The sequence below is a fragment of the Rhamphochromis sp. 'chilingali' genome (genome assembly GCF_963969265.1).
Source record: "Rhamphochromis sp. 'chilingali' genome assembly, chromosome: 3".
NCBI lineage: Eukaryota > Metazoa > Chordata > Actinopteri > Cichliformes > Cichlidae > Rhamphochromis > Rhamphochromis sp. 'chilingali'.
In genome coordinates this window covers 41,027,343-41,043,602 of record NC_137931.1, presented here as the reverse complement: position 1 = coordinate 41,043,602, position 16,260 = coordinate 41,027,343, and the positions used below count along the sequence as shown (strand labels likewise).

Sequence of the window (16,260 nt, the reverse complement as noted above, 5' to 3'; positions counted from 1 at the left end):
ACAAGGAGAACCTGAGGGTATTCTGTCTTTCTGAACATCTGCACCATTCAGGACCTCGCCACCATTAGAGATAATATTACATTATATCATCCAGCGTTGTTCATTGGCTCTACTTTATGCTGCTGAGTACAGACTAGGCTGCTGTGTTGAATTTTTTCTGCATTTAAATACTGACAGAATGATGGATTTCTGCTTTCTGTGGGTCAGGCGCACTTTGACACGACTATCAAAAGCTGCTTTGTTGTGGCATGAAAAATTAACACCCAATCAATTGCTGGACCACCATCAGTGAGTCTCTGCCAAGATAATAACCAATCATCTCAGAGAAGCCGCTTACTTAGCTCATCCTCAGGGAGAACCAATATTGATCCTGGGCCAGACATTGCCGTCAGTAAGATACAAGGCTGTCTACAGTGTGTGTGATGTGAAGAATTACGCAAACACGCGAGTTGTTTCGTCTTTGTTAGTCATTTTGTTGTTTAGATTCACTAAAGAAGAATCTACTACATAAAGTAGTTCTGAGGATTTTCAACCCATCAGCAGGGAGAGTATCTGCTTCTTTGTGAAAGGAGAAGGGGACCTTCAGCAGGGCCCTGGTGTGAATACCTCTGGCCAAACAATCAGAAACAGACATCATGAGGGTGGCCTGAGAGCAAAATGTCCTCGATTGGGCCCTGTGTTCACCATGTAGCCTGATTGGCAGTTGCCATAGAATACCACAATTGGTAGGTCCACCACTAATGCCCTGTTCTGGGAGATCCCCCAGGACCCCATTCATGCCCTGATATTATAAGGGATGCATACAAACACATGGGGGCCATACAAACTACAGAGTACCATTTTTAATTACTTCAGTAAAATTTCTGAAAAATGGACCGGCCTGCTGGTGATACGAGAGGGGAGCGGGAGATCGACAGACGGATTGGTGCAGCGGCTGCAGTGATGCGGACGCTGTACCGGTCTGTTGTGGTGAAAAGAGAGCTGAGTGTAAAAGCAAAGCTCTCAATTTACCGGTCGATCTACGCCCCTACCCTCACCTATGGTCACGAGCTATGGGTAGTGACATACATGTGGCGGAAATGGGCTTCCTCCATTGGTGGCTGGCCTCTCCCCTAGAGATTGGGTGAGAAGTTCGGCCATTCGGGAGGGGCTCAGAGTAGAGCCGCTGCTCCTCCACATTGAAAGGAGCCAGCTGAGGTGGTTTGGGCATCTGACAAGGATGCCTCCTGCGCGAGGTTTTCCAGGCATGTCCCACCAGGAGGAGGCCCCGGGGCAGACCCAGGACACGCTGGAGAGATTATATCTCTCGGCTGGCCTGGGAATGCCTTGGTGTTCCCCCGGATAAGCTTGAGGAGGTGGCTGGGGAGAGGGAGGTCTGGGCTTCTCTGCTTGGGCTGCTGCCCCCATGACCCGGCCCCGGATAAGCGGAAGAAAATGGATGGATGGATGGATGGATGGACCAGCCTGCTTTTTTCACTTTTATTTTCAAGGTGTTTTTAAATTCATCAGTAATTTGATAACTTTGATTTAATTCAGACAATGTGGGATCTTTCGCTCTTAACACATTATCCAGTTCATGCCAGTATAGATTTCCAGCGTTTCCAGTATTTGCTGTTGGAAGTGGTTTTGCTTCCTGACTTTTAATTGTTTTGCCCCTTTTTAATGCTACAAACATGTTTATTACATTGCCGAAAGTGGGCATTTTAACCTAAGAATCTATGAGGATTGAGTCAAAATCAGTGTCAAGTGGCCACTGCGGGGAACTGCAGTTTATGGCACCTCTTGCTTCATTTTTCAGCCCTGGAGGTTGGCACTTGGTTTTATTTAGCTTATCTTTTCTTTTTTTTGTCACCCTGTTTGCACGTGTATGTGTTTGCATTATATCATATACTGCTGTGTGGCTGCACCAATGCCCTATTTAACAGCAGGATGAGAGGACATGTGGAAAGCAGCATCTGTCTGTTGATTCCAGGCACACGTGAGTTAGTCATAAAAATGCCGGCTGACCTCAATAGGGGCACCATGGAAACAAGAAGGAGAAAAAGTGTGTGTGTGTGTGTGTGTGTGTGTGTTGTTCAGGTCCACGTCATAGAAAGCAAAGCGTGATTGTACCAGCTCAGTGTCAAAGATGTTGGATTAACCTGAAAGATTTCAATAAATATGGGAATATTTCTAATGAGTCATTTATGCAGAGATCAAGAAAAATAGAATATCCTGTTTGGATCTTAGCAATCCGTGTTCCCCCCCCCCCCCCAGAGAAGCGTTTCAATTTGCAGTATCCTGCACATTATAAAGCAAGTTTGGACAAGAGTAAATTTTATGTGTGTATTGGTATGTCTCAGGTTATTTTATCTCTTAGTATTGTAGACTTTTGTGGGGTTTTGAAGATTTCATCACACCTATTTTACATTATGGGAGTCGTGGAAACCCCAGTTCATACATTTCTGGAAAAGCATCCATTATCCAGCAGGGTTATTTCCTGCTGTTTGCTAACATGCTTTCCTGCATATTGATAGACATTGGATTGCTTTGATTCATCATTAGGCATAATTATCTAAGCTCTGTTGAGCAAATGCACAGGGTTTAATCTATAGTTTAGCAGAGATATGCGTGGATGGTCTTTCAGGAATTGGAAAACAACCAACTAGTAAAATATGAACATAATCATATAAGCGCAGGGGTTTTCAGAATGATGTACAGTCTGTCTCATTTCACCTCGCGTGAATATTAGCAGCCAGTAATGGACGACTCTCTTCAGGGTTATGAGAAGAAGCCATAAACCAACAAATCGCCATTTAGATAGGAAACAGATTCAGCTAGGAGCTGTTTACTTGGAAGGGTCTATTTGTTGTTCCATCCCCTGAAGAACTCTACAGCTGCCATATAATGGTGGAGTGAGAACAATTTTTCAGTATCTCCTCGTTCTGCAGCTTCGCAACACTGAACAAGAAGGGTAAATATGTTAAAGGTAAATGCAGAGATACCACAGACATGTTATTAAATAAGACTCCTGTATTCATGGTCAAGGCATATAAATATACTATTGTTTTCACATTTTTTGTAGGTACATAAGCTTATTACTCTGTTTTTTCTTTATTGACTTTAACATGCTCTTATCAGCTTCCTGCTTGTGTGTTTATATGTGGCAGGAATTACATGAACAGCTGCAAGGCATTGTGATTTCAAGTCTTGCACTTCACGCACACACCCCACTTCACACCACTGCCAAGGCTGAAAAATTCATCATGCATCAACGGACTTCCTGCATTCAGAAAATATCCTTGGATTGTGATGTTTTCTTGAGGACATTCATTTCTCTTAACTTATATTTGTGAACATATGATCCGACTCTAAGGGGTAATCACTGTTTAGTTAGGCCTGACCCAACCTCTGGTAACATTTTAATCCAAATGTATGTTGGACTTTTTAAGTAACCGTGCTAATAAACAAACAGGCAGGCAGGCAATCTGAATCCATCAAATAACCTCCCCGTTGGAGTTAATTACGTGCTTGTAATCATAATATACAGTGATTGCATTTGAGGCTGACAGAAGCATTAGTTTAAAGGCTGAAATTTTTAATATAGTTTTGGCTCCTGTGTAATATTTCCTCTTCCCTAACCTATGTCCTTCTTTCCATAATTTAAAGTAATTTAATAATGGCTCGTCTGGGTTTACTTAATGTTGGCAAAGACCTGGAGGATGGATGGATTCTTTGAGTGAATACAACAAGTTACATTTAGACTTAGATTAAAAAAAGCCTTGTAAGTATCTTACACTCAGACTGCTGCTTAATGCAATGCCTGTGCAGACTACCGATATCTTACAGGAGCTTGTCAGAAGGCAGCCATCCAGCTGCAGTGTATGGACCCAATGTGTGGTCTGCTGTTACTTTGACTCACACACCTAATCTTGTGTATTCCCAGTCACTGCACAATCCCACATACCTTTGCGCGCATACACACTCTTGGGGCTGTCTTGACAGGTGCAGGCATGTGGAAAGGAAGAGATGTAGCCACAGTTAGTTAGATTCCTTTGCATACAAACACATGCAACACATTTGGAGCAGACACTGTGAAGTGACTGGAGAGATGTGGAAGAAGCACAAAAATCCAGCCAACCGCATGCATGTGCACACAGGCAAAATGAATAGTAAGCACACTGAAAGCAGCTGTGTCTTTCTGCACTGCAAACATTCCTCCATTGGCTTTTCTTTGTTTTACCCATATTTTTATTACTGGTTGTTCCACCTTGCAGGAAGCTGTCGTAGCACGCTTGTTTGTGCATCCCAGTGTGAATATGTGTGTGGAAGAGGGAGCAAGTAAGAGAGACGGAGCAGGAGGAGGGGTGGAAAACCGGCTACTGTGAGGCTCAGTCACATGGGCATGCACGAGAGGCAGGCAGGCAGACTAAGAGAGGCTGGCTATCATTTGAGCTGCAAGCACCAAGTCAAGCTGTGAGGATGCTCTCCCACTCCTGTACAACCCTGGCTTATAGGTATTAGCTGTTAGTGTCTCAGCTGGCGAGAGACAGTGAATCATAGTGTGCTGGTTAGAAGAGGAAGTCTCTGCAGAGTCCAGGCTGAAAGTCATGTTCAGTTCTCATTTAGCCTGTTGTGAATTGTTCACAGTAATGCGCACTCTGAAAATTGCTTCCTCGGGAGGAGCAGAGCCAACCCATTTTAAACCATCAAAAGCTTGTGCACATTCAGACGCTGGGATCTGGTAACATTTGCTGCATGAAAAACAAAATGAGCTTCCCTTTTACATTTCCTTCCACCACCTGAGATGTTTTCACACTTGCACTGCAGCTTTTCCAGACATTGTCCATTAATTGTGCCGAATAAAGCAAACACAGTTGCTTCTGGACAACAGTAGAAAGTGATCCCAAGGTAATTCTCCTGAAATTGTTTGCAGCTCAACCCAACTTGTACTTGATGGTTGATTCTGTGTCACCTTTTACAAGAAGGTACACCCTCTTTCAGTTCTAAGCTTTTATGTATCAGGACATAATGAAAATCATGTGGTTGACTATTTTACCAGAAAAAAGTGCAGAAGCGGTGCATGAAAAATTAAACGTAATCACCTTTAGCAGCAGTAATCTGAAATAATTGTTACCTGTATGACTTTATCAGCCATTCACATCATTTTGAATCTTCTTTAAAGCGTTGCTTCCGTTCATTAAACCAGAGCATTTCAATCTTGCTGATGTATAGATCATTGCAGCACCTTGATTCATTTCTTTTTCTAACTCTAGAGCGCAGGTGTTGACTCCAGGCCTCGAGGGCCGGTGTCCTGCAGGTTTTAGATTTGCCCTTGTTCCAACACAGCTAATACAATACACAGTTGGGGCGATCGTGGCTCAAGAGTTGGGAGTTCGCCTTGTAATCGGAAGGTTGCCGGTTTGAGCCCCAGCTTGGATAGTCTCGGTCGTTGTGTCCTTGGGCAAGACACTTCACCCGCTGCCTACTGGTGGTGGTCAGAGGGCCCGGTGGCGCCAGTGTCCGGCAGCCTCGCCTCTGTCAGTGCGCCCTAGGGTGGCTGTGGCTACAATGTAGCTTGCCATCACCAGTGTGTGATTGGGTGGATGACTGGATGTGTAAAGCGCTTTGGGGTCCTTAGGGACTAGTAAAGCGCTATAAAATACAGGCCATTTACCATTTTACAAATTGCTAAATGACCTCCTGTCATGTCTTGGGATTCTCCAGAGGCCTGGTAATGAACTAATCATGTGATTCCGGTGTTTTGACCCAGGATGATATCTAAAACCCGCAGGACACCGGCCCTTGAGGGCTGGAGTTCAACACCCCTGCTCTAGAGTCTGAGATGCAGCACTTGGGGTTTGTTTGCAGTTTCTCCAAGCATTGTATGGTTAGATCTTGGGTGGAATTTACTGGAAGGTTCACTCTTGGGAAGATTGGAAGCTGTCTTGAATGTTTTTCACTAAATAATCTCACTATATAACGATGGACTTCACACTGTTTGGAAATGGTCTTATAACCCTTCATAGAACCCTTCTTCTCTAAATCATTGCTGTCGTCTTTCCTCCTTGGCATCATGTTAACACACTCCTGAATTCTCCAGAAACCTCACACCTGCCCTTAATCCATTCATGGGTTTATTTTGATTAGCAGTACCTGCCTGATCCTAAACCTCTTTATTCCCATGTAAGCAGTAAGGATGTACTTTCTAATACACTGTTTCTGCACTTTGGTTACATTTGTGGTAGATAAACAATTCAAGATTAATTATATTTTTGATTATTTTTTTGAAAGAGGGTGTACTTTCTTTCACGATGACTGAATATTAATTGAAATGGCTGAATGGGCTTTCACCCAGCTGCTCCTCTTTTGTCCTAACGGCAGGGTTGCATGTTTCTAGGCGTGCAGCAGTGAGATTTGAAAGCAATATCTTCTCCAACAAATTCAGGCCTATCACCTTGTCATAAGCAATAAGGAACTTTCTGCTTTCCTCAGCGGTACGGGATGTGTTGTAACCTTACTGACACAATACCACAAGAAAATCTTTTAAACATTGCCGCTCCATCTGTTTCCCAAAAGTGAAAAGTAATCACATAAGCAAAACTGGTGTCCTCATCAAAGTGTCTCATCAGTTGTATTCATATCATCATGTATTTATTCCCAACTGTCAGGCTGTGTTGCTGCAGTTTCTCCATAAATTCCACCATCTGGGCTGCTGAGTGTGATAGCAGTTATGATGATAACAGTAACAGAGTGAGGCTGATTAATTCCCTCTCTGTCTGAAGCCATCTCTGAACCACCCTCTTCATCACTTTCCACTCTTTCTTTTGCTCATTTTCCGTTCTCCCTTTCCTGTTTTCCTATCCTTCTCTCCATTATTATGCTGAGTGTTATATATGTCTATAATTATGTCTATTTCAGGCTTTCTTGGTGGAAACAGGACTCTGATTGCCTTTCTCTACTGTTTACATCCTGTTATTAGGCTGGAAATGATCATAACATGGCAGATACTGCTTTACTTCATGTATTTACTGGTATGATTAGTATTTACTAGTGTAGCACGTTGTCACCATACTAGAACTGTTTATCTAATATGTTTAAGCTTGTCTCATGATATGCGGACGCACCTGCCCGACATCTGCAGATCACACCCACGGTGTTAAAACACGGGGACTCAGGGGTTGTTGCTGTGGTGTGATGTGCGGCTGGCAGCTTGGGAGCTGCAGCCAGTGTAAATAAATAGCTCAGAAAATGGATCTGTGGTCCCGCCGTGCCTTATTCACGCCACAGAGGCATATTGAGTTAAAGTTAAAGTGAGTTCATTAAGAGAGCTTGCAGTCACACATGTATCTGTGAACCTGTACTTGGGCTGGGGTGGGTGGACTGTAAATGTCTGAATAAACCTATTGGCATTGGAACAAATAAATAGGATACATTTTGGTGCATAGTCTAGCCAACCATCACACACATGGGCTTCAGTGCCGCCTGCACAGCAGAATAATCAGTTGTACTTCATGAGGTTTTCTAAAGGACTTCGTGCCCTTGATGTTACTGTTTCCTGCAGTCACTCAGTCAGGCCCCTGCTTGTGTTTGACACTGTCATTACATAATGTTAGGCTGCTGCATCCACCCTGTGGGATTCATCTTTGTCACGGGAAGGACTAATGATGCTGAGTAATGGAGCCTCTCTGTCACAGAGCGACTTACAGCCAGTGCTTTGTCTCTTCTTGTCCCCTCTCTTACAGATGCAGCTGCTAAGAAAGCCTTCATCACAGAGGTGAGCCACCACCTGCACCTGTCTCTCTGTCTTTTACTTTGCTTTTTGTCCCATACTATCCCACTATAATGGTTTCATTTGAGGCTTTTAATTGGTGCTTGAAAACCGCCTCCAATGTCACTACAAACAGCACAAAATATTTAAAAGCATTAGTGATTTTTCTTCTTGTCTGTATTTATAGGACACAACATTTTATCAGCATGTATCCTTGCTCTCTACATACATATATACAGCTACATTTAAACTATCCTGAGTTTGAATAAGTAATCCTTAGTGAGGCAAAAGCTCACTCCACCCTTCTCTAAAAACATGGTTTATGGCCCTTTTTTATTCTGCTGTTCTCTCCAGTGTCAGCGAGAGCAGATATGATCATCAGCACAGAGCCCTGCCTGCACGTTGTTCAAATTGTTTTGTTCGGGAGGGGCACCCAATTAGAATAAAGGGATGTTTTCCTTAAGACAGTGGAAGAAGTGAGGCGCTGCACTAAAGCCCAGTATGAGATAAACAGGAATTATTCTGAGCCGCGACTCAAACTCAAAGCTGGAAATAAGCATAATAAGTCTTCTTTAATCCTCCTAATTTGATCAATCCCTTTTATACACAGCGCATTTTAGCAAGCCCTAAAGTATTGCCCAATTTGTTTAATAGGAGTGTGCAGATTATTTAAATCTACTTAAATACCAGTTTAAACCAAAAGCTCAGTGACCATAACGTACAGTGGCTCTAGAATTATTTGCAGTGGATAAGATCCTAAAATCATTACATCAGCTCCATTACATTAGCTGAGCTACAGTCTGTATATTGCTTCAAAATGACAAACATCAGACGTTGAAATTGCTGCCATTCAACGGTCTCCATTCATAAAGAAGTGCAAGTACTGCTGACCGGATTATAATAGTCTGCTTCTCTCTTCTTCTTATCAGATGGCCTCATCCTCAGGCCAGCCTGGTCAAGGAAAGAAGATTGGACACAGAGGGGTGGACGCATCAGGGGAGACTACTTATAAGAAGGTGCTATACTATACAGTTTCTGTTTCTAAGAGTGACCTTTGATATGCTATCGAAGAATAGTGCTATGTCTCTAGGTGTTATAAAATGAGTTTTTCTGCCCTGTTACACCCAAAAAAGGTTTTAGAGGCCAGAGGAAAATAAAGATTTTTCTTTCAGTCAGTTTTATTATCAGAGGTTAATTTATCTAAGAAATATATGCATTTTCTGTTTGTCTGGTAATCAGAAATATGAAATGACATGACGCAGACTCATTGCCTTTGTACACTTTATAGATGATACCATTAGATTCTACTGAAACATTTCTAAAGAGCAATCTCAGACTGTCCTGTGAGGTTTAGAAGAAGATGAAGAATTTCATTTTTGCCTTCTCCACTCCCTCTTTTGCAGACCACATCATCAGCCTTGAAAGGTGCCATCCAGCTGGGCATCGGTTACACAGTGGGTAACCTGAGCTCCAAGCCTGAAAGAGATGTGTTAATGCAGGACTTTTACGTGGTGGAGAGCATCTTTTTCCCCAGGTTTTGTTACACCCAAACACCCACTAAAGCCCTCTAGTGCACTAATAAGTGGAATTTTTTTAATTTATTGACCAGATGTTGTTATCCTAAACTTTTAGTGAAGGGAGCAACCTTACTCCAGCCCATCATTTCCCGGATTTCCGCTTTAAAACGTACGCTCCTGTGGCCTTCCGCTACTTCAGAGAACTGTTTGGCATCAGGCCGGATGACTACCTGGTAAGAGTTCACTCGTCTTTGTCTCTAGATCCAGACTACGTTTAAGGTCATTGAAAACACTTGAGTGGTAGCAGACCAATCAAGGTTGGTAGCAGACTTTCCTTTATTGGTTAAAGCACTCTTTGATTTGAATCTACACACACCTTATCAATAACATTTATATCCTTCAAATGTCCTGAAAGGACGATTTTTGACATTTCACCTTTTTTCTAATTTTAGATATAAATAAACTTCTTTTTAACGGCCGATAGTGGCCAAACCGATTTGACACAGAAAAAGGCATCACTGCAACTTGTTGGGGTGGAGGTGTAAACAACAGAATTAGAAGAAAAAAACTCTTGATAAAAAGTGGGATCTTAGTAGAGAGCTAAGTGAAAAGGAATGTGGACAATAAGCCATGAGACAGCATCTGAGAGGGCAGAGAGGAGAGGAGAAGAAGGCTGGAGAAAGAGAAGGCAGGTCTGGAGCTTGTCTCTCTTCCTCTGTCTGGGGAACCCGGAGGCTGCATGATTCAACGCTCTGCATATACATACACTGATTAGTCAGTGTTTTTGCATGCTCCATGTGCACTTGTCCTCAATGCATTGGTACTCCAACCACGTGGAAACACAGCATTGTGCCGGCTTTTCTCCCTTTTCTCTTTCAGTCAGCAAGTCATCTGGAGACATTTCACCACTGACTGGCTGTACTTATTATTCAGATTTTAGGTCACAGCATAAACTCAAAATTATAATATGAATCTAGAGTCCATATTCTCTTTTAATTCTTTTTTTTAAGCATTTCCTTAAGCACTTGGACATAACATAGGACAATCTAGTTGATTGTCTTAACTGGTAGATGGTGTTAATTGAACGGTGCTCAACAAATCCTGAATTGAAATTTATAGAAAATGCAGCAGCAGCAGAGGAAGTGGTATACAGTGGTCCCTCGCTATGACACGGTTCACCTCTCGCAGCCTCGCTATTTCGCTGAATTTTTTTGTGCAATTTTTCATGCTTTTATTTATTTATTTATTTTACTGTGCATTACGTTCTGCATCCTGATTGGCGGTAGACTATTGTCAATCAATCTTGTGCCATGTCTCCTGTACAGTACAGAATGCGTTCACCTTCTCAAATTAATATAAATCTTCGATTGCTAGCAGTGTGATTCCATAGTGCTGCACTAAATGTTTGTAAGTTTTCTCCCCAACAAATACAACAATGTTGATTAGACGTTTTGCACCATCAAAGGCAACCGCGGGTGCCTTTGGTTTCATTCTATAATACTGGACTTATTTTCTACAAAGGTTTGAACTTTGAGGGTTTTTAAACAAGAGAGAAAAGTGTGAAAATGTTCATGCCTGTCTGCGAAAAGTGTATAAAGTGTGTAGTGAGGGGTTTTACAGCCTTACAGCATCTATAATAATACTAAAAAATAAAGTTGACTCCTTTGCGGATTTCACCTATCGCGGGTTATTTTTAGGACTTAACTCCCGATAAACGAGGGACCATTGTAAACCTCACTAACCTAAGGGGTCAACACTTTAATTTGGGACATAGTCAACAAAACTTTCAATGATTTTTAAAATCAGATATCACTGATATTTCTGTACTTGCACACTTACGCACTGACGACCACTGAAATTAATTTAGACAATGCTTCAAAAGTAAGGCCAAAGTAAGATTACATTACATGATCGCTGGTTGTTGGTTAGACGTGCTACAGGAAAGACTTAATGTTCATGTTTAGTGTTCAGTCTGCTGTGGATTTTTGGTTGTAAGTTTAAAAAAACAACAACTTTCACTTCAACTGCAAGGCTAAAATTTATGGGCATAAAGTGCTATAATAATGATGATGATGATACATGCTATTTCTATATAGCATCTTTCTAAACCCCAGTTACAAGATACTAAAATAGCAGCATGGAAACATTTCTGAATGCATAAAAAGAGAGAAAAAAGACAAAATGATGACAGAAATCATTAAGAATACATAATAAAACATTATGAACAAGCCAGGTGCTGTTGTAAAAGCAGATAAGTGACGGATAAGAGTCAATTAAAAGCTCAAATTTTAATCTAGAACATAATTATTCTGTGACTTATGAACTGAAATGTAGTCTCACTATAAAAAAATACTGTATATGAGCCATTTCTGTTCACAGGTAGCTGATGTTGTTAGAGTTCATTAGTGGTGGATGTTAAAAAGTAATTTGTTACAGTAGAAAATTGCTGCCATTAAAAGGTAATTTGGAGGGTTAACGGCTTTTTGCATTACCAGAACACTTTGGTCGTATTTCCTCTGTCTCGTAACCAACAATAAGCTTGTTAGTGTTGCTACGAGTGACAGCTTCAGCCATTGCTGTTGTGGGGCTGTAGCACTGGCACCATCTAATCCAGCCTTTCTAACAAGTCACTCTGTTATGTGTTACCACCAACAAGTTATTCATAGACAAATCATTAGGGCCTGCCAGAAGAGATAATGTGTTGTTGACACATTTGTGGCGGCAGCTACTGATTTTTGTTATTTCCTGTGGACCTGCCAATTATGGGCCTTTCTGTTTTGTCAGTAAATAGTGATAAAGAGATGTTAGATTTTCTCACACCCAAAAAGACAAAGAAAGCTTAAATAGTCTCTGCAGCAGTTCTGTTCGCTGAAGGTTTGATGCTGTTTTATCACATCCCTAAAGAGACTTTCTCGTCTGATAAATTAGACATCTTAGTGTAGGGCTGTGCGATATGACCAAAATCTCATATCCCGATATTAAGACATATATCGTCCCGATAACGATATAAATCACAAGAATGTAGCATTTTCTGTAAATTCTGTGAATCTCGTGCACCTCGACTTGGTGAAGTATTTCCAGCTGTGCGTCATGTAGCTGGAGTCGAGTGTTTTAACCGATGGATGAAACTATACATTTTTAGACATAAGTTGTAAAGGCCGCCGTTTTCTTTGTGAGTATTTATTACACAGCGTGCTGTGGGGAAAAGCCTGTTCTAACATTTGAGTTTAAGGTTTATTTTTTAGCACCTGACGGCTCTTTTTTGCTTCTCATCCGTAAACATTCTGCATACTCTTTCACGTGATTCAGTTTATTTTGAAAAGTCTCAACAGGATCTTGAACTTTATTGTGAAAGGTTAATGTGGAAACTAAACCAGCGGACATGCGATGGTTTTGCCGTCGTTGTTGCTAACGACAATGCATAAAAACAGGGCTTGTCCATCTGTAGTGTGGTTATATTAAAAATAAGACAAAGAGAGAACTTTAGGAAATTAATATATCCACTACAGTGACCATCAAAACCATGAAAAAATATTGCTCTAAACAGTTTATTTTACGACACCACAAAACAAAAGATAGTGTAAAATGAAACTATAGACGTTTTTATATCGTTATCCGATATATATCATTATATCGAACAGCCCTAGTGTGAAGATGAGCCTCCCAACTGTTTGCTTATTGCTATTCCTAGTCAGCTTCACATTCTTATCCTCCCGTCCTGCTTAGGTGTGTTTTAAAATGTTGGAATTGATTCAGGAGAATGTTCAAATGTGAGTAATTAGCGGAAGTTGGATGGGGAGTGTTTGTATAAAAAAGGTTACAACATTGGAATTTTAAAAGCATGTTCTTTCAGCTTTGTGTTTGTTTCCATTGTAATTCTGTAAAATATATATTTATTCTATGTCCTTATATGTCCTATGGCCTTTTGTGTTTCATTAATATTCAAATTTGGGCTCTGTGTCTCAGCATGCTGGTGTTTGTGTTTGATTTCCAGTGTTTATGTTTATTATCAGCAGTGCAGGCAACTCCTCATTTATAGATTTGATCCCCAGAGAGCCAGAGAGTTCTAGTCAGCGTGGTATTCTTCATTAATATGTTGTTAACAGGAAGGTATCAGAGGAGATGTATAATGAAGTGCCGTAATTATTTTTCTGTGCTTTTTTGTGTTCCACTGGTAGCGTTTGCATGGATTGCAGTAATCTAAAAGAACCAGATGGGAAGGGTTAAGGGGGATCTATGCGGGGAGAGGTGAAAAGGAGTCGGTCCACTCAGCCAATTCCACCTTTATGGCAGCAGCAGCGGCTGTGATACAGAGCTTACGGAAGCAGTTAAAGTACTTAGGCGAACTCTTCTGAGTCATGGCTCAGTCAAATCTGAACACCGTTAACAATTTACTGAGTCAGTGTGACTCACACTGACTGAAGAAATGATCATGTTCCATGACTTTGTCGAATAGACTGCAACTTTAAAAAAAAACATGTTTTCTGTAACTTGTCTACGAAGTTGCGTTCAGTTTCAGAGTAGTACAATTTGTGCGTCTTGCAAACAGAGTACTACTAACAGCTAATTCAGTGTACTTTTACTGAGTACTATATCCTCTACGTAAACAATTGTAAGGTAAAACTAGGTCAATATTCTCATCTATTTTAAGTTTTATTTATAGTTGTTTTGTTTAACTTTTTCATAACATTGGTCATTTTTCTGTGTGTAACCCTGCAGTACTCCCTGTGCAACGAGCCTCTGATCGAGCTGTCCAATCCTGGAGCGAGTGGCTCAGTCTTCTACCTTACAAAGGACGATGAGTTCATCATCAAGACTGTGATGCACAAGGAGGCTGAATTCTTACAGAAGCTGCTGCCTGGATACTACATGGTAAGCAGATTGTGTGCATGACAGCGTACCTAAAATAATAATAATAATGATAATCATTTTGTGCTCAAATCGGCGTGTCCCACCAAAGAAGTTCAAATGAACTGCCACAGCAGCTGTTCTTCCATGTTTTATTTATTTTCTCACTGGGATTTGGCAACTCTTTTCAGGTTTACGTTAAGTAACGCACACTAATTTCTTGTCGTCAAGACACACAGATTCATGAGCACTGGATAAAAGGCAGGGAACCCTTTGTGTACTTATGCATGTTTGTTTGAAGACACCACACTTTTTAAAAAATCCATATTTTAATAGAGATGCTTTGCATGAGTCGTAGTTCAAAAAAATAACCCTTATTTATCTTATGCCAGGCTTTAGTGCAGCCTCTATCTGAAACAAGCTATTTAGCTCCCGTTTTTCTTTCTTTAAGGCCAGCCTGCATTTAAGGAAACTTTTATCTGATTGGCTACCCTTTTTTCACAGCTTCAACTGACCATATTAGGGATATCTGTTCTTAATGACATCATAAAAGGCCAAGAGTAGAACGATTTGTCTATTAGCAGTCTGAAACCTGACATTTTGGCACACAGGGATTACTTCTACATGCACTGACCTCATCATTTGAAATATTGGCTATGTTGAAAAACTGTAATAAGGCATATATGGAAGAAAATAAGAAAATCGTGAATAAATAATAGGTTATTATTTATTATTATTTCATTTAAATACTAACTTCTATCCCTACGTTTTTTTTAAGCTCTCAGGTTTATGTAAGATCCTGGAAATGTTTCCTCCAAGCACAAACCTTCAAATAAAGCAGACTTAACAGCTTTTATCTTCTGTGACTGAAACCTCAGGCCATAGGATTTCATAAGAGACTGGCTGGTGTTTTTCAGTAGCCGGATGTACTGTGCTTAAGCCTAACAGAGCATGACTTCCACCAACAGTAGCCCACTCCCACCCCCTCCAAAACTTCACAGCCTCTTTCTGAAAGAAGTCAACCAGCAACAGCTCCATGTATGTCCATGCTGCTAATCCAGCCTCACAGGTTCATAGCCCTCGCCCTTGTGTTTATTAATGCACCGACAGCTGCGGGCAAAGTCCACTGCAGGAATTTGTTTAATCATTTAAGGAAGTTGAAGTCTCAGCGTATTTACTGTGACCTTTTCCATCGTTTTGGTCGTGCTCTGAAACATTTTCACAGGTGTAATTGGTCTTAAGCGAGTGGTTTAATAAAAGCGGAGAGTTTCGGGCTGTAGCCCGAGGCAAGAGAAAGGGGAGGGAGGTTTTAAAGACTCTCAGAAACACGACACAGGACAAAAAATGTATGTTTGGACATTGAGAAGTAGTTTGAGTATTGTAGACTTATCTGTATTTTAGGCAAACACATAACAGACAGCGTACAAGCAGTCATTGGTGGAGCTCCACGTCTTCAACAGCTGACTGGCTCATGGTTGTGGGCTGAAGACTCTGGCTCTGGGCAGCATGCAGACCACAGTGATGTAACTGACTTCGTGCTGCCACTTCTCTCCCCTCTGTTTATTCACACTTCTATTATATGGCTTGTCCTTCATGTTTTAATGTCTTGTCACTCTCCAAAGAGAGCCTCCTGCTGCTGTGGCTCTCTCAGCGTGATTTATTTTCCTTGATTTCCCCCTCTCGCTCTGTCTTTGTGTTTAAATCCTTCCTCTCGTTTTTCTTCTCCATCCCTCTCCTCTGCTCCCGTGCCTCACGTGTTCGTGTTGTTGGCTCGTCACCGCTCTGCCCTCGTAACGCTGACAGAAGGGTTGTGTGTGGCTGAGGGCTGAGGATGCTCTTTCTCTCTTTGCTGCTCTTTGTAGAAGCTTTTCTCATCTGAAGGTCATTCACCAAGTACCTAGTCTTTTCAGCCACATTTTCTAGTCATCCTTCATCTCTCTGGAGTCTGTTCCTCTTTCTCTCTCCTCTTGCAGTCATTTTTACCCCTGATTGCTGTGTGTTACCACTATATGGAGCAGCCCTCTGTTTCTCGCACTTCTCTCATCTTTCTAATGGGACTGAGCTGGCCCAAGTCCCAAGGTCAAAGCAGGTTTATAACTGAGGAACCAGCCAAACTAATTTGTTTGCATTGATTCTTGAAATATT

The 16,260-nt window shown here is 41.4% G+C and overlaps 1 protein-coding gene across 3 annotated transcripts in view; it reads left to right on the top strand.

Annotated features, from left to right (window-relative positions):
* The window catches only part of pip5k1ca (phosphatidylinositol-4-phosphate 5-kinase, type I, gamma a), a 53,627-nt gene that overhangs the window by 14,641 nt on the left and 22,726 nt on the right, over positions 1-16,260 (top strand). For all 3 annotated transcript variants that reach the window (XM_080877029.1, XM_080877031.1, XM_080877030.1), the window contains exons 2-6: positions 7,725-7,756; positions 8,680-8,766; positions 9,154-9,284; positions 9,383-9,500; positions 13,987-14,139. In XM_080877029.1, coding sequence (XP_080733155.1) covers positions 7,725-7,756; positions 8,680-8,766; positions 9,154-9,284; positions 9,383-9,500; positions 13,987-14,139 — 521 coding nt within the window. The remainder of the gene's footprint in view (positions 1-7,724; positions 7,757-8,679; positions 8,767-9,153; positions 9,285-9,382; positions 9,501-13,986; positions 14,140-16,260) is intronic.